A 24,710-nucleotide genomic window follows, 5' to 3' on the forward strand; every position below is an offset into this window, starting at 1 on the left:
CACAAACAACACACAGAAACAAACAGCACACAGACACAATCAACACACAGACACAATCAACACACAGAAACAAACAACACACAGAAACAAACAGCACACAGACACAATCAACACACAGACACAATCAACACACAGAAACAAACAACACACAGAAACAATCAACACACAGAAACAATGAACACACAGACACAATGAACACACAGACACTATCAACACACAGACACAATGAACACACAGACACAATCAACACACAGACACAAACAACACACAGAAACAAACAACACACAGAAACAAACAACACACAGAAACAATCAACACACAGAAACAAACAACACACAGAAACAATCAACACACAGACAACACACAGAACCAAACAACACACAGAAACAAACAACACACAGAAACAATAAACACACAGAAACAAACAACACACAGAAGCAAACAACACACAGAAACAATCAACACACAGACACAATCAACACACAGAAACAAATAACACACAGAAACAAACAACACACAGAAGCAAACAACACACAGACACAATCAACACACAGAAACAAACAGCACACAGACACAAACAACACACAGACACAAACAACACACAGAAACAATCAACACACAGAAACAAACAACACACAGACACAATCAACACACAGACACAATCAACACACAGAAACAAACAACACACAGAAACAAACAACACACAGAAACAAACAACACACAGACACAAACAACACACAGACACAAACAACACACAGAAACAAACAACACACAGACACAAACAACACACAGACACAAACAACACACAGAAACAATCATCAAACATATATGTAATTTGAACAAAACACATCTGTGCATATCCACATGATCCCCACCCCCTCCCCTAAACTGATTATGTTACTGTTTACAAAAGGCATAACGGTATACCTCTATAAACAGCATGTGTGCTACAGATGGTTATCATTTCACTTTTTTTCTTATACAGGTACAAAAATTAGATCCCTGCCAAGATGGAGAAAACCGTAGCCCGGATAGGGGTTTTAACATTTCTATGTTGTACAGCAGTTATAGCAAGTAAGTGTAATGCAGTATATGTTTGTATGGAGGAGATAATTCATTGTTGTACAGATTATCCAAATAATTCAATTATTTCTAGTCGGGGACTAGCACTTAAACCCACCCTCAGTTTCACAGGTATTAAAACCTGGAACAAAAATGTAAATCTGATAGCTGATGCTCTTAATACAAAATATTGATTCTGAATAACAACATTATGCTGAAATGGTTATCTTATTTCAGTTTGAAAACAAACTTGGTTTTTTGTTTACACCCTAGCTTGAGTCCTTAAAGTAGCTGTAACCTTATGAAACATCTTTATCACAAACCCTCCACCTCTGGGTCATGGGTTTGAGGCTTGTGTGTGGCAGTCGTCAGGTACTGGCCACAGGTCAGTGTTTTTTCTACAGGAATACCAGCTTTCCTCTACCAACCAAACTTGGCTAGTCCATAAAGTGCCCTGGATGTTAATAGGACACAATTAAATCAACCCACTTGCAACATCTTGTACAATTTGTTGATTTAAAAGTTGTTAGGCACTAATATTATGCTGGTCACCGATCTCGCACCTGTACATGCTGTGTCAATGCGTTTGCTTAATATTTATTCCTTATTTTTGTTGTCAACAGTTCCAAATCGTCCACCAGGTATTTATATAGAACCAGACAAAGATATCTACTTCAAGCCTGGGGAGACAGTGATGATGCCTTGTGTTGGGGATGGTTATCCCAAGGTCATGTAAGTATCAGAAGTATGTCAAGGTCATGTGTAGGAAGCTGAACATCATACAAGTTTTATAGGGTGTGTTTGTATCTTATAGCGCTACAGATATCTTTGGGTCTTCAAAGTTTCTAACAGTACGGAGATTTCAATTGTTTCACAAATTTCACAATTGTTGTGAAATTTATGAGTGGTACTTTAAAAGATATTTCTTAGCACTTCATTGCAAGGTCATCTGAAGGTCTTATGTAGCATGTGACTTGTAATTTGTTTTTCACAGTAGGATACAACATGTTTGCTTTTTGGCATAAAAAAACACAGTAATTTTAACAAATATCCTTGCTTGCGTAATTAATTACTGGAAGTCGATTGATAAATTGATTTACATTTTGGTAGATATACATGGAAGAAGAATGGAAAAGACTTCAATCCTAGTGGTAATGACAATCGTATGGTCCAGCTGGCCAACTCAGGAACAATTGTAATAAACAGTCCAGAAGATAAGGACGAGGGTATTTTCCAATGTTTTGCTGAAAACGAATTTGGGAAATCTATGACGAACCATGTGAATCTCCGTGAAGGTAAACTGGACGAGTTTCCAACTGGAGACAATGAGTATCATCGTCCACAGCTGGGTACACCTTTGACCCTAGAGTGTATCCCACCAACAAGTTATCCAAAGGCTCAGGTAGAATGGGTGTTAAAGGGCAGCTCCGGGCGAAATGAGGCCATCAACTACAACAACCGAGTTACCATGGATCTTGAAGGTAAGAAACTAGGGATTTATTTACACAGGTGTTACAGGGCAGGCATTTAGTGATAGTGGTTTGCCTGGATGGTGAGTTTATTTTCATAAGTGGTATCAGATTGAATATAATGTTGTTACGTATTACCATGGTAACATACAGAGTTTATATATGTAAGGAAAACATCACTAAAATACAACAAGCTAAATTTACACACTTTTCGCTCACTTTAAATGCGAAACAAAATAGGTGGATTCCCTGATATAGCTTTGTCTGACTGCATTGTTAATGGTATTTCCAGAATATTTCTGATTGGTAGATTTAAATCACAAACCGATAAAATAAGTCTTTTGAACAGTGAAATTGCCAAGATCCTATTTTGGTAGAACATCTACTAACAACAATGGTGACTGATTTGAAGAGAAGTCTGTTTTCTGAGATAGTATTTGAACTGATCTGGAATTATGTTTCTCACATATGTAACTTGTAAGAGGATTTTGCTTCAAAAAAGATAATCGCTGATCACAGGGTAATAAATATTGAAAATGTATTTTTCAGCGCGTCTTCACATCACAAATGTAAAAGCAAAGGATTACCAGGAGGGAAAAGCCTATGTTTGTATGGCTATCAACTACTTCATGAGACACAACGAATTTGACCACGGGCATTACATCATACCAACTGGAAGTAAGGCTACCACAGTCTCGTAGCAGTAACAACATGAAATGTTTGATAAGAAGTAATACATCTTGTAAAAAGTTCATACAGAAGGGATTATTCAACAGTTTTAGCAGCGGGTTTAAAAAAATTATTGCAAACTACAATATAGAATTCAGATTGGAGAAAGAAAAAGTGAAAATTATTAGAGAAAACCTATGATCTGAATATTTAGACATTTAGAAAATGATATTTAAAGAAGTAGCAACCTCACTTTCCATTCTACTTTCACGTCATGAAATTTGATGATCAAATTAATATACATATATAACGTCTTTGCTTGAAAGAAGAAACTTTTTTTCATTTAAATAATTTATTCTATTTTTTATCCAAACATGTTCTTCATATAGACATATCTCTCTAAGACCTATATCCATGATGGTCACAGCGGATTGCTTTAATTGCACAAATTATTCACATATTTACAGCCGCAGAGTTGAAGATTGGTCCTACCTACCAGTGGGCTACACCTAGTGACCATTTTGGTCTGGTGGGCGAAAAATTTAAGATGAAATGTATCTTTGCTGGAAAGTAAGTATGAAGATTACAAGTCTTATACATAAAATCATTTAATGTTGTTTTGGGCTGTTTGATAAGCTCTTGTTGGGAGCATTTTGTCAAGTAATGATGATGTCAATATGATAATTGAAGCAGCACAATATAATTAATGACGATTATTTGAGGAAAAAGAAATTATTTGAATGTGATTTGCATTCAACTGACAGTACCAAAAAACCATACCTACAGTGTCAGTCTAAGATACTGCACCATCACCATACAAAGTTTATTTGTACTGATAATACTGTTTGAAATGTCATTCTCAAGGCCTGTAACTCTCAAGTATTGAATAAAGTTGTTGGAAAAAATCTTTCAAAATTAAAAAAGGTAGAGAAAACAACAGATGGTTTTCATATTTTTCTTTATAAGTTCTTTTTGCTTTGATTGTTGGATTCAAAAATTCCAACCATTGAAATAGATAACCTTGAATGACCTTGACTAACTACAAGAACAATGACACTGACAGGTTATTTCTTCCTGTGTTTAGTATTGTTCTGTGATTAGCTATCATTCTTATACAGTTTGAATCTCACGGCATGTACTTCTAATCTTTTCCCTAGTCCAACTCCAGAGGTTTTCTGGCAGAAGACCAACGGTCAACTCCCACCAGATGTTGGAATATCTCAGGGCGGACAGGAAATCACCATACAATCTTTAAGCAATTCTGATGAAGGAAAATATGAATGTTACGGGACAAACACCCAGGGCCAGAAAGCCAACAGAATCATTGACCTCTCTATACAGTGTGAGTGATAGCCGAAATTATTTAGTGCAACTGGTTTTCTCTTGCTAATTGTGTGTTGTAAATAAGTGAAAATTCTGCATTAAGTCTAGAGAGTTAAAACGTGACGTCTGACTCAGTCGGGATGTGGGGTTATCCTATTATGAATAAATAGAATTGGTTTTATTTTTTTCTAAATAACGTTATTCATGGATGGGCTTATTACCAGGCAGGGAGGTATTGCGGGAAGTTATTACCTTTTGATTCATTACGACATATGTTATTCTACAATGCACTAGGTGATAAGTAAACATGTGCATTTCATCACTGTTATGTTATTGTACTACGAATTCACTTGATATTATGTATCACTTTTACCCATCCTCTGAATACAGCTAAACCTTACTGGGTTCAGAAGCCAGAAGACATTGAGACGAGTGAAGGAGCCTCAGCTACGTTCCTTTGTAAGGCTGATGGGGTCCCCACACCTAAGACAGAATGGTTTGTCAACGGTGTCCCTATAGATGGTAAGCCATCCACGAAAGTTTATAATTCTTTGCAACGTTCAGGACACACTTCAATGTAATGTTAAGAAAACTATGGTGATTTTAATTATGCCATTTGTATGTATGATAATAAAATCTTTAAAATCTACTCCATACAACTTGTGAGAAAGTGAATTAATTTCTATGAACTTCTTTTCAGAATCAACTGACGATACTGTATTGTCTAACCGATTCATGAAGCCAAATGACATGAACGTGACTATTGATGACCTCAAACTGACCGATGTTTTTGTCATTCAGTGTAACTGTTCCAATAGCCACGGTTACGTGTTTGCAGATGTGTACCTCAATGTACTCAGTAAGTGTCCCATTAAATATTACTGTGATCTCAATGATTCAAACATCCTGAAATTCCACATAGTGTCTCAGAGTTTCCATAAATGTTCATTGGTAAGTGTCTCAATGTTCTAAGTTAGTGTCTCAATGTTCTAAGTTAGTGTCCATGTGTTTCTAAGAAGTGTCTACATGTTTCAAGTTAATGTATATATGTTCCCAGCAAGTGTCTCAGTGTTCCAAATTAGTGTCTTTGTGCTCAGAGCAAGTGTCTCAATCTCTCCTGTAAATATTTCAATGTTTTTATAATGTATCTTTGTGTCCCAAACAAGTTGTGTCAGTCTTCACATTAGGCATTGCCATGTTAGTGTTATTGTACTGGTTATATTTACTGTACATTCTCACTTGTTGACATGCCTGATTCATATCAAAGACCACAATTTCCATTACCAAAGGACAGAATTTAGAACTTTTTAACAAACCAGAAAGTAACGATTTTTTTTTCATTTGTTCAGGAGAAGCACCACAATTTGTAAAACGCCCCGCCGAGAATGCTAAAGTAGCAGAGAGCAATTCTGTAGACCTGACCTGTCAGACGAGTGGCAAGCCGGACCCCATTATCACCTGGTACAAAGAGGGCCAACAGATCACTGGGGGTCGATACCAGATCAGACCAAACGGGGACCTCCATATTGAAGTATGTATATACTATATACAGTTTTCCATCCTAAATATTCTTACCACAAAAGCTCAGTATTTACATAAATACAAATGCAGTTTTAGATAATGACGGGAAAATTGTACACCACAGTCTACGTTGGTGTGATCTTCTGTTATTAGAGTGTGGTGCTGTCTGACGCGGGTTTGTACCGATGCACAGCTAACAATACCTATGGTTTTGTGGAGGCCTCTGGAGCACTGACTGTACGCAGTAAGTTGATCCAATATCCTATCTACAAATAACTTTATGCTTTAAACCGTATTAGCTCTGTTTACAGTAAACCTTCAGTCAGTACGAACAAAATTAAATAAGTATGGTTGAACCCGTTCAAATTATTTGAAATTATGCTTGTGAAAATAAATTAGAATATGAACATGAAAGAAAACTCACTGCATCAATGCTAATTAAGTGCCATATCTGTTATGATCTGGCAGTATCAGGTGCTTATGATGGTCAATTAGGTTTTGATTCCTGGTCTTTTTTTGTTGATGTGAGTACTGATCACATAGAGGGATTATTGTGACACTAATATCCTGGTCATACCTTGATTAACATGTAATTTCATAACGTGATCAAACGTTTCAAAATGTAAGTGAAACAAAAATTGGAAGGATTTGTAAAAGTCATGTATTTGAACTAATTGCACTGACAAGAGGTTAACTGTATATTGTGGTATCCATGAAATAAGTATTGTCAATAGTTACAGTTCTATTTTAATATAATTTCATATCTCTAATTATTTCAATATCGTCAATAGTTACAGTTCTATTTTAATATAATTTCATATCTCTAAATATTTCAATATCGTCAATAGTTACAGTTCTATTTTAATATAATTTCATATCTCTAAATATTTCAATATCGTCAATAGTTACAGTTCTATTTTAATATAATTTCATATCTATAAATATTTCAATATCGTCAATAGTTGCAATTCTTGATAGATTTTATATTTATATCTATATTTCATATCTATAAATAACTCAATATAACACAAGTCGCAATTCAATTTATATCATTTCATATCTATAACTCTATAGATATTTTAATTCTTTAAATAGTTACTGTTGTGTTTATTTAATTTCGTATCAATAAATAATTTAATATCATAAATACTTGTTCTATTCATATCACTTAATATCTATAAATCTATAAATATTTTAAACATTTGAATAGTTACTGTTCTATATATATAATTTTGTATATATAAATAATTCAATATGGTCAATACTTATGGTTTTGTTAAGATAAATTTGTATATGGAATAGTTCATGAATACTTACTGTTCTGTTGTGTCTATAAATAATTTCATATTTTCAATAGTTACGGTTTTGTTTATGTAATTTTGTATCTATAAATGATTCAATATCATAAACACTTTTTATACAAATTTATGATTTTGTATCTATGAATAATTTAATCCTCGTGCATAGTTGTATAATTTTGCTGTTATGAAGTTTCGCGATTTTTTGTCTGGACCAAATACGCAAGGTACCGTAAGTAAGTTGTTTTCAAGAAAGGTTTTTTGTGTTTCAATAGTTGACACATTGCAGGCATGTTTTGAAAGCTTTGATATTCATCGCTTTGTTTGTGATCTACATTTGTATAGAAAAGACAGTTCATTTATTCGTGTTACAAAAAGTGGCAAGTTATCAAAACAGTGAAAATTTTTTTTCTCTTTTGCGGATATATAAATTGTTCACATCTGATACTTTTATGACTATGTATATTAAGCCTTAATAAGGCCTAATGGTCGAATAAAAATTTCCCATGAAAAACTAGTAAAATTATTTGAAATTTGGCCTCATTATATATGGCATGTCACTTGAGAAACGGGAGCGTATGATCACGATCTCAAATATCTATAAGGTAAACGTTCAAAGCTCACAATTAAGAGATCTATTTTTTTTTTCCAGGGAAAGCCCGTATTGAGTCTAAGCCAGGTGATCTTGAAGTGAATGCTGGATCCGACGCAAAATTCACCTGCACCGGAACTACTGATTTTAATGAAGTACTGAACCTGGGTGTCACCTGGCAGAAAGATGGAAAGAATATCACTACAAATGATCAACGTATGACTCAGAATTTCCAAGACAACTCGTTAACTATCAGTGGTACAATCAGCAGGGATTCCGGCTTCTACACTTGTGTTGTCCAAGATAGCCTATCGGTGGCAACAGCTTCAGCCATTTTGACAGTTAAAGGTAACTAGTTGTATTGAAGATATTAAACAGTTTTTCAGTGAGTCAGAAACCATTTTCTTACCGATAATATTATTGGTGTTTTAATTATTAGATGAAGTAATAAAAAATTAAAATTCTTTTTAAATAAACAATGTTTTTGAAAAGTTGGATTATTGCTGTCACAAAAGACTTGTTTTTGTTACAATATGTTTGTATTTTGCTGTAGATGTGAACTGCGAGCATTTGAAAAAATTCATTTCAAACAGATTTTCAACAAGTCATATTTTCGTGTTTTTAGACAAACCTGATCCTCCAGTTGATGTAACATTAGTGAAGTGCCTCCAGGACAAAGCAGAGGTCACCTGGACAAAAGGAGCCTCTAACAATGCACCAGTCCAGTACTTCGTGGTGGAGTACAACACGACCTTCACACCCGATAAGTGGACCTACGCTCAGAAGGTAGGATCCACTCAAACTAAAGCCACCTTAAGCATTGCTCCAAATGTTGTTTACACATTCCGTGTTTTATCATTTAACAAGAGAGGTCAGAGCGAACCAAGTGCTCATACTGGGGACAGATGTACTACTAATCCTACGAGACCCAGTAAAAACCCTGGCAATGTTCGTACTATTGGAGACTTGAGGAATTTCCTGGTGGTTGAATGGACGGTAAGTATCACAAAATTCATTATTATGCCCCCGGATCAAAACATCTTGTTTTGGGAAAATGAAACAGAAAACACTTCAGTTATTGTAACTAAGTTAAATATAATGTTTAGAATTGTTGATGTTAATTACTAAGCCAATGTAATTCTTCTGTAATCTAAAACTTTTGGTGAAAATTTCCAAAACACAAAATAATCTACATTTAATATTGCTCTGAATTCGGATTCAAATGTTAGAACAATGACATCTATTACCATAAAAACACATACATGTAATTGGGACCGTTTTTTCATTAGCAACTGAATGCCTTTCTGTTCATTTCCTTGCAAGTCAAGAAAAAATGGTGGCCAATGATAAGATGATGGGAGAAAAATAGAAATCTATTTCTGTAGAATTAGCAATATATACCAGCAGATGAATCATTGAAAGTAAAATTGCGAAAATTTACAGCCTTGTCTTCTCTCCAACAGCCCATGCCTCCGATTCAGCAAGCTGGTGATAAATTTGAATACATTCTGACCGTTATAAAAGATGGTATCACTATACATACGTCCAACATCAATAATTACACCATTACCCGAAAGGACATTGCAACAAACGACATATTTGTTCCGTACGACATTACAGTGAAGGCGAAGAATGAGATCGGAGAATCTAACGCTCCACTAGTCACTTACAAAGGCTATTCCGCAGAGGACAGTAAGTTCTGTTTACTGATATATAAGTTTTCTTTATTAAATATTGAAACTTATCTATATATCATTGGTTATCACTTCTGGATTAAAAGATCAAGGGAAAAACTTCTACAGCAGATACATAATGGAACAGTTCAAATTCTATAGAAAGTTTTGATCTTAGAAAAATTGTTAAACTTGATTTTCTGTAAAAGGTTTTCTTATAAACCCCCCCCCCCCCCCCCCCCCAAAAAAAAAAAAACCCAGCAAAACATTGAAAATAAAATTAAAAGAGAATTTACCCAGTCTGTTTTTTAATTTATGTGAAAAATACATATTTTTTATTCATTCCTTTTATAAAGTGAAGCAAAATTTTAAAATTCTGAAAAAATGACAAAATATCACAACTTTACATTTAATATATTGATTGTTAAGAAAGTTTCCTCTGTATTTTTTCCAGTTCCCCAGATTACTGTAAGTAACTTTGCTGTGGAGGAAGTGACAGACAATGCCGCTGTGTTTACATGGGACTGGGATATGAACTACAACAACGTCACCCCCAACACTCCAATTAGAGGATTCTTCCAGGGTTTCAAGGTCAGTTTAGAACAATTATCAAATTCAGCTATTAAAAAAAGCCAAGGTCAATCTCAATGGCCAAGGTCAGTTTCCAGCTATGGTCAAGGTTAGTTGATAATAATAACAATTTTCAAAATCCAACAATAGCCAATGTTTGTCTCCAGGAGTAGCAGGGGTCAGTTTCTATTTATAGCCAATATCATCGTTCGCTCAGATATTGCCATAACTATTCATTGTCATTCTCCTGTCAGTTTGTTGTGTTAAATTTGTGAAGAACTTATCAGTTATGACTTGTAATTATCACAACCTGAATTGATGCGAAAAATATTTTTACTATTTGAACTTGTAGATTCAGTTTTGGAGACGAGGTGCAAAGTCAGAAACATTCCGGGAGCGAGAGGTGCTGAAGTCTCAAATTAAACTGAAATATGGGAACCGGAGAAAAAGGGCTGTGACGACCTTGACCTACACTGTAGATGACCTTCAGCCCTACACTTACATGGAGGCCCAGATTGTTGTTATGAATACATATTATGTAAGCCCACCGAGTGCCGTTATCTCACTACAGACTCTTCCTGGAGGTAAGAATTCACAGTCTGACTTATATATATCGCACTATATCCACTTATTTCAAAGTAATGCTGTCAAAATTTTTAATGTATCAAATTTTGTCTTCAGAATCTTGAAAAATCACATTCTCATTTAGTATTTTAAAGACAATCATTACTATTTGGAATTCTCTATTAAACTTTTTACCCTCTAAAAATGGTGGAAAATAGAAGGGCTTGACAACAGTGACTTTCAGTGTCAGTAGGTTTGTTTTAATCTGACGATATTCCATTTTTAGTGCCTGGCCCAGTTCGATTCTTCACTGTGTCGCAAATAGGTAGCAACTTTGTCATGTTGTCATGGGAACAACCAGATGAGACAGATAGAAATGGTCTTATTATTGGATACGATATTGGTTACCAAACAAGTAAGTACTCTCTAACACATTAATTCAGGAAAGGTTTCTAGTTCTGTCGAATCTCAATTAAGATAGCATAAAACACTACATGTGGACTGCAGTGACACAATTTTTTACTGTGAGAAGTTGAGAAAGTTGAATTATTTTTAATTACTAACTATATTTTCCTCCACCAGTTCAATGACAATATGAATTCACTTCCTTATAAAAGTATTGAAATTGTTCTATATAATCCTGTTATAATGGGGGCTTTTGGATGATGATGCCAAATTTGTACTTGTATGTAGCTGAACTGAAATCTTGTATACTTGGATCAAAGTTTGAATTTCAGAAATTTCCAAATGATTTGGAAAATAGACTAGTGGCTGTATTTTTTTCACATCTTCAGTAATATTATCATTATTATTATAAGAATCTTAATGGCCCATCAATACATAAAAGGTCATTAGGGTCATCAACCGGTACATCATATTTATGTGTCATGGGATTAAAGTCATATTAAAGGTGGGGATGCCAGAGAGTTTTATTTTGAGGAATGCGTGTTGTAGTTGGTGGCCTGGATCTAGGAAAGATGCAAGACCGTGTCCCCCAAATCAACGACCCATACACAAACAGAACGGTACTGAATGGCCTGGTGGCTAAACAGAAGTACCGTGTACACATCTGGGGACGAACAACGATGGGACGTGGAGAGGATTACTTCATCGAGGTTACCACTGCTGCAGCAGGCTGTATGTATAGATTAATTTTACACTGGTGATGTAAGATCTGTCAGCCATATGTACATCATTTCATTTTTATATCACTTGTCTGAACACAGGACAGATGAACATGGAAGTAATTAGAATTTGAAAAAAAGTCTTTTATTGGAGATGATCATAAATATAAGTTCAGTTAATTAAAGATTAGCTGAAAGTAGAAAATTGTTGGAAAAATAAGTCTTAAAATTTACAGGGGTGTGCAAATATGGCATTTAAGCAAGAAAGGATGACCATTAAACCCTGCCTCCCTTGGTAAGACTGATAAAGAGAGAGTCTGTGTAGATATGGGATTTATAGATATATGTGTTGGTCTGTTCTCAATAGCTCAACAATTAACAGGTAAATTATACCTAGCAGTTTAACCTTGAGGTGAATATTCTAGGTAAAGTTCATTTTAGTTGGACTGTGTTGTATAAATATTTCTTTGTTGTGTCATTTCAGCCCAAGTTGTTCCCTCCTTCAATGTCAAAAATGTCAATGAGACATTCTTTAATGTTACTTGGAACAATGTTATTACATCAAAAGCAGGGACCGTGGTGTATGTCGAGTTCCGGAAAGATGGTAAGTAACAAAGAAAAGATACACTGCTGACTGGGAATTTATGCAAAGATGTAAAGAGGAAAAGAAATCCACAAAAAAAAAAGAAAAAGAAAAAAAACCCCAGAAAATTAAAGGATAAAAACTATTGGATTTATTATTCCAAAATTTCCATGCTTAGTAAACATAAAAATTTCAAACTCAAAAAACGACAATAGTGAAATTTTCTTGTTTTTTGTTTTCAAGATTCGTTACCACAAATGATATTGATAACCTGCCCTAATGTGATATCAGACTTGAACTATCTGTAATATTACCTAGATTTTCAGCAGAGGCACAGAATGATAAGACAACCCCAAGCATTCTTAAAATGATATATATTTTGGGTTGAGAGATCATTCTGTCCACCTCAGTGTAAGTTAATAATTGTGCTTTGTCTGACCAGACTGAATCTATGCTACCTTGCTTTCCGTTAGGCGCCTCCGATTGGCAACAGACAACAGATGAAGTTTCCAACAACTGGAAGGGTGTGGCCAACCTTGAAGGAGGTACTAAGTACGAGGTCCGCTTGGCCGTCACCAATGGAAAGTCCCGATCTACCAGCGGAACCCAATATGTGTCCACTACTGGAATAGGTATGCTTGATTAAGTATTGTTGGAAACTGAATGAACTGTTCTTAAACTTGTTATCAGAAATAACTGTAAATTGTCTGCCATTTTTCCAACAATATTTAACCTGAATAACCCTCAAATACTGGCATAATTTTTCATGTTTTTCACAACTTCTGCCTTAAGTTTTTTTTCCACCTCAAACAACAAGTCATTACATAACGTTTTTTCCGATATATTTAGTGTGAGTGTGTTTTTCTTATTTATGATCTCAACCAAACAAGGAAAAAATACCTACATGTTTATACTTGAACCATCTTGATAAGCGAGCTTCTGATTTCGTAAATATTTTTTATTTCAGCTGCTGCTTATAATTTAGGAGCCAACTTTGGGTGGTTTATAGGAATGATGCTTGCCCTTCTCATTATCATTGCGATTGCCGCCCTCATTGTCTTCTGTAGAAGGCAGGCCCAAGAGAGAATGGAAGAGAAATACAGAGGTAAGGTCTGCTGTCCTTCTGTAGTCAGCCCAGGTGACAATGACTTGTGATTGTAATGTAAGAATGTGAACTTACAGGCAAGTGATAAAGCATTTGCTTTCACTTTCTTTTGAAACAATCTCGAGTAACAGATCGATTGATTGACTTGGCTTGAATTTATTGCCCAATACTGGGGAGTGGAGACACAACGTCCCACAATCGATGACATTCGGTAAATTCTTCCGGGAACTGCCGTTGATACAAAAAGTATATCAAGTCCTCACTAAGAAAGAGTAGAGTGTAGGTCGACAGTGAAGACAACACAAACAGCTCCTTCCTGATTCATGATTTATTTGTGCATCAAGTTGTTGACATGTTTCGTATCTCGATTTATATTATTAATTGATAGTTTAGTCATTCTAGATACTAGTGTACAAGATACAAGAAATTTTATTTTTTGTTGTATACAATAAGACATGTAACATTAGATCAGTCCTCTTGTATGGCCTTGTTACAGGTGCAAGAGTAAAACCTTTCAATTTTTTCAAAAATTTTATCTATGTTCCTTTCAGCTAAACCAGATAAATCACGAATGTACCCGAGGGAAGGTGAACCACGAGGACATTCCAATGATTACTATAAAGAAAGGTAGGTTTCTAATCATTGTTTCTGTTAATGTTTAATTCTATATTCTTTTATGTTTAATATTTGTTATACATTAATTTTAATGATTACTTTCAGCATTTTAATTTATGTTGTTTACAGGGCTGTGAAATTAACCCTCTTTAAAAAAGAAAAAAAGAAAGAAACTTTCAACTCATCAGAGTTTGACTGTGATTGTTGGTGTTTTCTAATTATGTGTTAGGGCGTCCTCAGTTGAATATTCTTAACAAACTTGTATCATGATGTGCTTTTGTATTATTTAAATGTAAAGATCTCCTTCATGGTCAAGGACACTTTTAAGTTCAAGCACTATCTGAGTTTTGTTACTTACTGAAAAGTTTAAGAGATTCCAGTAAATCTGGATTTCTCCGATACCTCACCCAGTGTTCCTGGAAGCCTCTGCAGTTACATGTAGATATGCTTTACTGTTCTGTTTGATGGTTCATATTGTACACTGATATGTAGTTATAGACTTAGACTAATTTTCTGCATCACAAATAATTTAACAAAAAGAATAAAAACTAATTATGTGGGCAATTTGGAAATGCATGAGAGAAAATATTTGATAATTTTTTTCCTCCAATTTTTAGTACTCATTACTGATATATGGTGAATGATTTGAAATTCAAACGACACGTATTGATTCAAAATACAAATGGACAATGTCACAATTAAGATTTTCAGTTTCTGTCTTTATGCATCAGCATTATGTATTCTAATATTGCATGTTAGACTATTGGTGATGTAGACTACAGATGTTTTGTTAAGTGGTAAGAACTTCTGACATCCAATATACAACCAGTGCGGCTTGTTCTGCTTATGTTAAGAACCTCAATCCCTTACCAAAAAAATATCCTTTTTCCCAGTTTCTTGTAGCACCTGGTTTTTTAAGGTTTTTTTTTTTAAAACTTACTTTTCAGGATATGGCAATTTTAAGTCCCCTTTTTGGAACTCTTTTGTGAAATAAGTTCTGATTTGTTCTACTGCTGTTGTATGATCATTAGATCTATGTGGTTGTAGTTTCTTCATGGCTGGTATGTACACATCATTTGTCATCATCATATTGGATTTCAGAAGTTCTTTTTTTCATATTCTTTTTCTTCAATGAAAGTTTTTTAAATATCTATGCTTAGCTGCTTCCTAATAATAGGTTCAAATAATTGTTAAATTAGATTGTGGATTAACTCTCCATATTCCTGTCCCAAATGTCCCAGATCATAGATAAAACATATGGATGTTACTAGTTTTTGTTCAAACAAATACTCAAGGGCAAGTTTAATCTACAGCATCTTATTTAAGCCAATGAACTAACAAGTGTAAAAAGAATAAAAGGTGACATGTATATAATTACAAAAGATTCGAACTTGGATGAATATTTTGAGACAACCATAGAAACTTGTAATAACACATGAATTTAAACTTTCACCTTCTCTTGCGTATTGAGGTTTTGTATTGGCTCATATGGAATAGGGAATCTTCACTGCATACTAGTGATATTTTCAATGTCTGCCCCACAAAATTTGAACTAGAATGTGAATATTGGTATTTACCAAAATGATTTTCTTGTCGGGGCAAATTCACCAAAAGAGCCATATGTAATTTCTTATTACAAAGCTTTCTAGAATATTCTATTTTAAGGAACTTCAGTAAAGAGTCACTGCAAAACATTGAGCAAAGAGTGACCTCAGCAGTTATATGAAGACAGCTTCTTATTTTTTTGTTTTCAATTTCAATCCATTTTACTTAGTATTGTTACAGTCGGAGAATTATGTACATGTTACCTTATGACACAAAATGCTTTCACTTTTTCTTGATTACGTTTGGCAAAATTGTAATAAAAACAGGATTTTGTACTATGCTTGTGTATACTAAACCTGGAATTGCATCTGCAGCTTCCAAGTTAAATACATACGGCAGACATTTATTATTTCAATGAAAAGATTTCAGAGAAATCATTGAAATATACTCGGAAGATTAAACATTAACTGGCATTTTTCCTTCCTCCATACAGGCGTAGATTGGAGCCTAGTGACAGGTACGAATTTCCCATGACAATGGTCAAAACTGTTTGTCGAATCTCTTGCTCATTCAAGATTTCTGCTTCTTAGTTCAACACTACTAACACGTTTCATATCTTTTACCAAAAACATTAAATTTTATCAGTTTTTATTCCTTCCAGTTAATATACAGTCATAGTCATCTTAATGTTTCAATTCATTTATCCAGGATTGAAATTTAATTAATGAAAATAACTTACCATTTAAACTTTAGTGTGTATAACTCTTTTAAGTTTTAAAATCAATGGACAGCACCATTGATAAAGATTCTTATTGATCTTAAGAAGGAAGCCCTGGTTTTGCTATAATTATCCTCTATGTACCCACTGTAGTGTTTGACAAACTCAAAACATCATCTATCACCTCGACTCTTCCCATCTGTTTGCCTTGACTCTGCCAAATTGTTGTCTGCTAGGTTGAAACATTCTTGTAAGCCATTGGAACTCTTTACTGAAGGGCATACCAGTCCTAGTTTCTGTGACGAGTTGATGTGGTGTGTGTCCACTCCATACTTTGTCTTTTTGAGTTTCCATGCTGATGACACGTCCCAGTAAAAAGTTGTCAGATTTAGTATGTCTGAGGTTCTAAATGCTGTGTTGCTTGGGGGTAGTGAATCCTGCTGCTTTCTATTCCTAAAATTTCCCCAAACTGCTGCTTGGCTGTCATGGCTGTGTCAACCTGGTCCTTATCAACACTGTAGTATCCACAGTAGAAAAAAATGTGAATTTTAAAAGTTACTGCTTGCTTGGTATTTAATAGTTATGTTTATTGTTTGCTTTCCATTTATAAAAAACAAATGTGTGTGGTTCACACCAGCAGTTGTTTCCCTGTAGTATCAGTAAAGTGAAATGTGACTTTTAATTTCCTGTGTTATGAATAAAAAAACCCCGCTGTTACACAACATCTGCTGCACTGGAGTTTGTTGCGTTGTTTTTTTTTAGAAATCACTTTTGTTTGTAACTGGTAGCTGACATTTTGTCTGGAGCTTTTAACGAGTGTGATGCTAACATTTTTCGAATCTGTAACCCTTAAAATTGTTGAACATTTAAAATAAAGATTTTTTTTATAAATCTCAAGGATGGACATAACAGCTTCCATACTGTAGATTTTCTGTTTTTGACACCAATGATCTAAATGTATTTATCCAGGTGTGCAATAGAATTTCAAGCATGCTGTTTTATTGTCCTGTAGTAAGCTCTGACACCTCTGACTTTGAGTGAGAAATTAAATGTTGACCCGTCAGTCTTACTGCACGAGGATAAATAGGAAAAAGCTGGAATAACGCCTTAACATATCATTGCATTATTCCCAACTGAGTGAAGTTTGTACAGGAATATTGTTATAGGATCTGTCCCTTCATGTGTTCTGTTAAAGCAAGTACCACAGGGTTCGTATTTGCATGAGTGATGCAACTGAGTAGGGGTTGGGGGAGGAATAGGGAAGTTGGTGGGGGGTGGGGCAGGGAGAGGTTGGGGGTGTGGTGGGGGGTGGGAAACGATGGATTCTATTCTTTATGAATTGAGTAGCCCATTCAGATTCTGGTGATCACACCAAAAATTACTTTGTAACAAATTTAAACTAGAGATATTTTACAAAGACATTTTCCATATTGTATACTGAAACATTATAAAAATGAAAGCTGACTTTCCCTTAGAATATGCTTGCATGTGAAAGCTGTTTATTTTATCATCAGTGTTGTTTGTTTTTTCAGTGATTTGTATACTCAACGCAACAACAGCAATCCACAAAAATTACCAAAGTGAGACAACACTAGCAAAAACTGCATTACAAAGAAAATATTTAAATGATTAGAAAAATTAAGGAAAATTTCTCTCTCTATTCATATTTGAATGTTTATTGTTATCAGGAAGTTGTCAGTGTTGAATGGTCATTGTTATCAGGAAGTTGTCAGTGTTGAATGGTCATTGTTGAATGGTCATTGTTATCAGGAAGTTGTCAGTGTTGAATGTTCATTGTTATCAAGAAGTTGTCAGTGTTGAATGGTCATTGTTATCAGGAAGTTGTCAGTGTTGAATGGTCATTGTTATCAGGAAGTTGTCAGTGTTGAATGTTCATTGTTATCAGGAAGTTGTCAGTGTTGAATGGTCATTGTTATCAGGAAGTTGTCAGTGTTGAATGGTCATTGTTATCAGGAAGTTGTCAGTGTTGAATGGTCATTGTTATCAGGAAGTTGTCAGTGTTGAATGGTCATTGTTATCAGGAAGTTGTCAGTGTTGAATGTTCATTGTTATCAGGAAGTTGTCAGTGTTGAATGGTTATTGTTATCAGGAAGTTGTCAGTGTTGAATGGTTACTGTTATCAGGAAGTTGTCAGTGTTGAATGTTCATTGTTATCAGGAAGTTGTCAGTGTTGAATGTTCATTGTTATCAGGAAGTTGTCAGTGTTGAATGTTCATTGTTATCAGGAAGTTGTCAGTGTTGAATGGTCATTGTTATCAGGAAGTTGTCAGTGTTGAATGGTCATTGTTATCAGGAAGTTGTCAGTGTTGAATGTTCATTGTTATCAGGAAGTTGTCAGTGTTGAATGTGCATTGTTATCAAGAAGTTGTCAGTGTTGAATGTTCATTGTTATCAGGAAGTTGTCAGTGTTGAATGCTCATTGTTATCAGGAAGTTGTCAGTGTTGAACGTTCATTGTTATCAGGAAGTTGTCAGTGTTGAATGCTCATTGTTATCAGGAAGTTGTCAGTGTTGAATGCTCATTGTTATCAGGAAGTTGTCAGTGTTGAATGGTCATTGTTATCAGGAAGTTGTCAGTGTTGAATGTTCATTGTTATCAGGAAGTTGTCAGTGTTGAATGTGCATTGTTATCAAGAAGTTGTCAGTGTTGAATGTTCATTGTTATCAGGAAGTTGTCAGTGTTGAATGCTCATTGTTATCAGGAAGTTGTCAGTGTTGAATGCTCATTGTTATCAGGAAGTTGTCAGTGTTGAATGCTCATTGTTATCAGGAAGTTGTCAGTGTTGAATGTTCATTGTTATCAGGAAGTTGTCAGTGTTGAATGTTCATTGTTATCAGGAAGTTGTCAGATGTTGAATGTGTATACTGAGGTTGATGTTGGTGTATACTGAGGTGAAGATGTTTGAAGTGTATACTGATTGTTATCAGAAGTTGGTGTATACATTGTAGATGTTGGTGTATACTGAGTTATAGATGTTGGTGTATACTGTTATAGATGTTGGTGTATAGTTATCTGAGGTAGATGTTGGTGTATACTGAGATAGATGTTGGTGTATACTGAGTTATAGATGTCAGTGTATACTGATTGTTATAGATGTTGGTGTATATCTGAGTTGTAGATGTTGGTGTATGTTATAGTTGAGGTAGATGTTGGTGTATAGTTATACTGAGTTGTAGATGTTGGTGTATTGTTATACTGAAGTAGATGTTGAATGTATATTGTTATCAGGAAGTTGTCAGTGTTGGTGTATACTGGGTTGTAGATGTTGGTGTTATCAGGAAGTTGTCAGTGTTGAATGTTATACTGAAGGTCAGTGTTGTTGGTGTATACTGAAGGTCAGATGTTGAATGTTCATTGTTATCAGGAAGTTGTCAGTGTTGAATGTTCATTGTTATCAGGAAGTTAGTGTTGAATGTTCATTGTTATCAGGAAGTTGTCAGTGTTGTTGGTGTATAGTTATCAGGTAGATGTTGGTGTATACTGATTGTTATCAGGACGTTGTCAGTGTTGAATGTTCATTGTTATCAAGAAGTTGTAGATGTTGAATGTATCATTGTTATCAGGAAGTTGTCAGTGTTAATGAGTTACTGTTATCAGGAAGTTGTCAGTGTTGAATGTTCATTGTTATCAGGAAGTTGTCAGTGTTGAATGTATATCAGGAAGTTGTCATTGTTGAATGTTCATTGTTATCAGAAGTTGTCAGTGTTATACTGTTATCAGGAAGTTGATGTTGGTGTTATCTGAAGTTGTAGTGATGTTGGTGTATACTGAGGTCAGGTTGAATGTTCATTGTTATAGATGTTGGTGTATACTGAGATAGATGTTGGTGTATACTGAGGTAGATGTTGGTGTATACTGGGGTAGATGTTGGTGTATACTGAGGTCTGAGGTAGATGTTGGTGTATACTGGGGTAGAGAAATACTAAGTGGTGTCTTATATAGACATTGGCGTATAGTTATACTGAGGTAGATGTTGGTGTATACTGAGGTAGATGTTGGTGTATACTGAGGTAGATGTTGGTGTATACTGAGGTAGATGTTGGTGTATACTGAGGTAGATGTTGGTGTATACTGAGGTAGATGTTGGTGTATACTGAGGTAGATGTTGGTGTATACTGAGGTAGATGTTGGTGTATACTGAGGTAGATGTTGGTGTATACTGAGGTAGATGTTGGTGTATACTGAGGTAGATGTTGGTGTATAGTTATACTGAGGTAGATGTTGGTGTATACTGAGGTAGATGTTGGTGTATAGTTATACTGAGGTAGATGTTGGTGTATAGTTATACTGAGGTAGATGTTGGTGTATAGTTATACTGAGGTAGATGTTGGTGTATACTGAGGTAGATGTTGGTGTATACTGAGGTAGATGTTGGTGTATACTGAGGTAGATGTTGGTGCATACTGAGGTAGATGTTGGTGTATACTGGGGTAGATGTCTTTTGATAATATTTAGGAAACATCTGTTAACAGGTTATTCGCCACTCTTTTTGGTTCCAGCAGATGTGTGTTTCAAAACATTAAAAAAAAACCCAAAAAAAACTAAAACATAAGAATGTTTTGATTTGTTTAATTGATGTAAATCTCAGTTTGCATGCTAATTAATAGTAACTATTAACCCAGCTGTATATTAGTATTATTCCACGACTGTAGAGGCTTCCAGGTTCTATAGATATAAAGGCTCTTTTTAAAATCCAGTAATATTTGTATATATGTATAACAGTGAATCTTTTGTGTTCTTGTTGTTAATGTAACTTATTAATTAAGCTGAGTCGTTTGATTATGCTTGTCTCATTATCAGCATGAAATTTTTTATCATAATGAATTTTGTTCCTGTTGAGTATGATTGATTTGTGTACAAGTATTAGTTATAATCAACAAAGACACAGTAAGTGTAATAGTAAAATAGGGGGAGGAGGGGGTAGGGGTGGGCAAGGGGATGGATAGGTTAGGGATTTTCGCACATTTGTATCATGTTAATTTCAACTATAATATTTATATGTGTAACAGTACAGCATTATCTTATACTCAGCTCACTGTAATGCCTTATCTGAAAATAAAAGGATATCTTTTCACTGGTTATGTAAATTGCATTTTATTATCACTTGTAAATTTTCAATTTTCGAATTTCAAATGTGATATCAAACTTGTGCATGAATTTCTAGTAGTTCACTTTTCAGTTGGGTCATTTAAAAAGTCAATGTGTCCCAACAATTTACAAGAAACTATCAGAATAAGATGGTAAAAGAGTATTCATATTTTGAAAATAACCCAAAACAGAAAAATCAAAGTATAAGTTCAGATTTTTCAAATTACCTGTTCTTTGATGTGAATGTTTTCACATATTCTGCAAGATATCATTGGTTTTTTCAAATTTGTTGATTTATTTCTTAATGTTTCAGCTTTGATGATGTCCGCAAAGGAGATGATGGAGGTTTTGATGACAGGAAGTACGATGATGATTATGATGACCGTCGCTATGATGACGACAGAGATCGTGACTATGACGACCGAGATCGTGACTATGACGACCGAGATCGTGATTATGATGACCGAGATTATGATGATAGGGATCGTGACTATGACAACAAAGATCGAGACTATTATCGCGATGATGATTACGATGATGGATATGATCGTGATGGTCGCCGTTATAGCTATGATCGTGATGATGGCTATGACCGTGATGGCAACCGCTACCATGATGACGGCCGTGATTATGACCAACAGGATTACGACCGACGTGATTATGACCCTGATGATAAGTATCCCAGTGATATCGATGATCGATACCCTGAAGATGACGACAAGGCATACGAGCCCTACCAAAGATCAGGCTATGAGCGCAGTAACAGCAAGGACAAGAAACGCATCAGCGATATGGATGATGAATATAGGCGGGAGCCTTCCAAGTTTGACGCTGATGGCTACCCAGTAGAAAGTGGTGGAGCAGGGGCGTCCTCTACGAGTGTATAAATATTTACATCCTGCGGCGAACACTATCTACAGAGCTGACATTCGTAGTGAATTCAGATAAATAATCAGATTGATTATGTTAACACTGTGCAGAAGTGGTTTACAAAAGCAATGCCTTGCAGTAAGCAATACAGCTGTATGGCTATTTCTCCATCTTTGCATCATGTACAACATTTTCATCCAGTGATTGCCGAAGTGAAATTGCAATATGCTGTTATCGCTAGTAAACTTGACAGATATAACTGTATTTCTGTTCACTTACTTTCCTTCTGTTTTGTAATAGAACATATACTTTTCCCTATTGCTTTCATTGTTTTTTTTAATTTTGTTAACCTAGAAAAAAAGTAACATCAATCTCTGTAGTGCTTGAAAATGCAATAAAAAACAGTATGATGGCTGTTTTTTTTTTTTTCAAAAAACATTTCATACATTTTCAATTACATTTGGGAAGAAGTGAAAAATTTCCCCTTTGTTTAAACAGTTGTAAATAGAATTGTAAAGCATATTGTACAGGGAGATTTGTAAATAGACTCAGTAGAACATCTGTGTAGGATGTTTGTTGGTATGAAAGAGTAGCTCAAAAGTGTGCCATGTACCAATGTCACTGTCATTCTCACAGGTAATCATTATGTAAATAGCCTCATTTTAATCTACGAAAAGTAGATGTTAAATAAGTTGATGATTTTTGTCCATTTATTTGAGTTTTAATCCCATAAAGATTGCAGTCTTCCTTTGTCAAAGATTGATGATGATAAAAATGATGATCAAACTTTTGTTTTTAAGATTGGTTGTAATTGTGATTGGAAATAGATTTAAAAACAAGTCCTTAGATTCTGTCTACAATTTCTAAGCAAACACATCACCAAGAATAATATTATCATTTTTACAACATTTAATGACGAAATATACATAATAATTTTAACACTCTTTGAGTGAAAGTTGATAACAAGATTTCATTTTTGTTCAGAAGAATGTTTGTCACACGTATATCTGATTATTATGCAGATTTTAGGAGTGTTTTAAAAACATTTATTGAATGTTAAAAATGTATCAGGTTGATATATTACCAGGATAGATATACAAAACAGTGTTAGACTTATCCACATATCAGAGTACATTTCTGTATCAGCAGCAGTCCTATAAATAGCCTATAACCAAGTATCAAAGTTATATAGTTTTTTTATACAGTATTTTGTGAAAAATTTTTTTTAGAAAGGAAATGAAAAATAATGATAAATTTTAAAACAAGGATAAAATAATAATAATAATTGATTGCTGTAACTAAGTGAAGTCAACATAAATAGCAATGTACATGTTTACAAATTCCAAGAACTTCAAAACGTTTGACCAAATAAAAATAGGTTTCATTTGATTTGAAAATTTCACATTTGTCCTATTTCTGTAAATATCATTGATATACATATGTAAATATATGTACCGATGAAAGAATAAAGAAATTTCTCTGTAAATAATAATCATTCGCTTAGATCAATATTTGATTTTTTTCTTTGATTATTTTAAGTACATGTGTCATTAAATGGATGTTTTCTTCTCGTAATAGTCATTTCATTTTCAGATCAAAGGGAGATTCATTTGTAGCTAGAACAGGAATTATTGGTTTTAGCCTGACTTATCAGACGGAGTATCTCTCCACCATCTCCGACTAATATCTATAACCATCCATACATGATAGATTGCAGCAATGAACATATTTGTATCTAAGATGTGCATATTTTTATAATGATAATAAAATCTTTTCTTATATAATCTAATTGGTTTTTCATGGTTTTCTGTTGAACAAAGATACAAAATGGCGTACTTGTGGTTATCTTGAGTATCAATGAGAGATCTGTGAAAATTTTGTAGTAAGGATAAATGGAGGATTAATATATATATATATCATGGATGAATGGTTCATTGGAAGCACTGTAGATATCCTGTGTTAAGGATTAGTGGGAGACCTATATATATCCTGTATTAAGGATTAGTGGGAGACCTATAGATATCCTGTGTTAAGGATTAGTGGGAGACCTATAGATATCCTGTGTTAAGGATTAGTGGGAGACCTATAGATATCCTGTATTAAGGATTTGTGGGAGACCTATAGATATCATGTATTAAGGATTAGTGGGAGACCTACAGATATCCTGTATTAAGGATTAGTGGATTAGTGGGAGATATAGATATCCTGTATTAAGGATTAGTGGGAGAGATATAGATATCCTGTATTAAGGATTAGTGGGAGAGATATAGATATCCTGTATTAAGGATTAGTGGGAGAGA

The 24,710-nt window shown here is 34.5% G+C and overlaps 1 protein-coding gene across 1 annotated transcript; it reads left to right on the plus strand.

Annotated features, from left to right (window-relative positions):
* The first annotated feature begins 987 nt into the window (after positions 1-987).
* LOC132559981 (neuroglian-like) lies at positions 988-22,755 on the plus strand. Its single transcript, XM_060224627.1, has 23 exons — positions 988-1,074; positions 1,686-1,794; positions 2,173-2,543; positions 3,081-3,209; positions 3,668-3,770; positions 4,358-4,542; positions 4,914-5,045; positions 5,224-5,382; positions 5,873-6,054; positions 6,198-6,288; positions 7,995-8,282; positions 8,560-8,930; positions 9,398-9,626; positions 10,062-10,198; positions 10,530-10,761; positions 11,028-11,156; positions 11,696-11,878; positions 12,350-12,469; positions 12,922-13,080; positions 13,416-13,553; positions 14,105-14,180; positions 16,207-16,230; positions 21,854-22,755. Exons 1-23 carry the CDS (start codon positions 1,011-1,013, stop codon positions 22,425-22,427), a joined length of 4,185 nt encoding a protein of 1,394 aa, XP_060080610.1. The 5' UTR covers positions 988-1,010; the 3' UTR covers positions 22,428-22,755.
* Positions 22,756-24,710: the final 1,955 nt, after the last annotated feature.

Source organism: Ylistrum balloti, unplaced genomic scaffold (genome assembly GCF_031769215.1).
Source record: "Ylistrum balloti isolate Yb309-2 unplaced genomic scaffold, AGI_CSIRO_Ybal_v1 Utg371000, whole genome shotgun sequence".
NCBI classification, from domain to species: domain Eukaryota; kingdom Metazoa; phylum Mollusca; class Bivalvia; order Pectinida; family Pectinidae; genus Ylistrum; species Ylistrum balloti.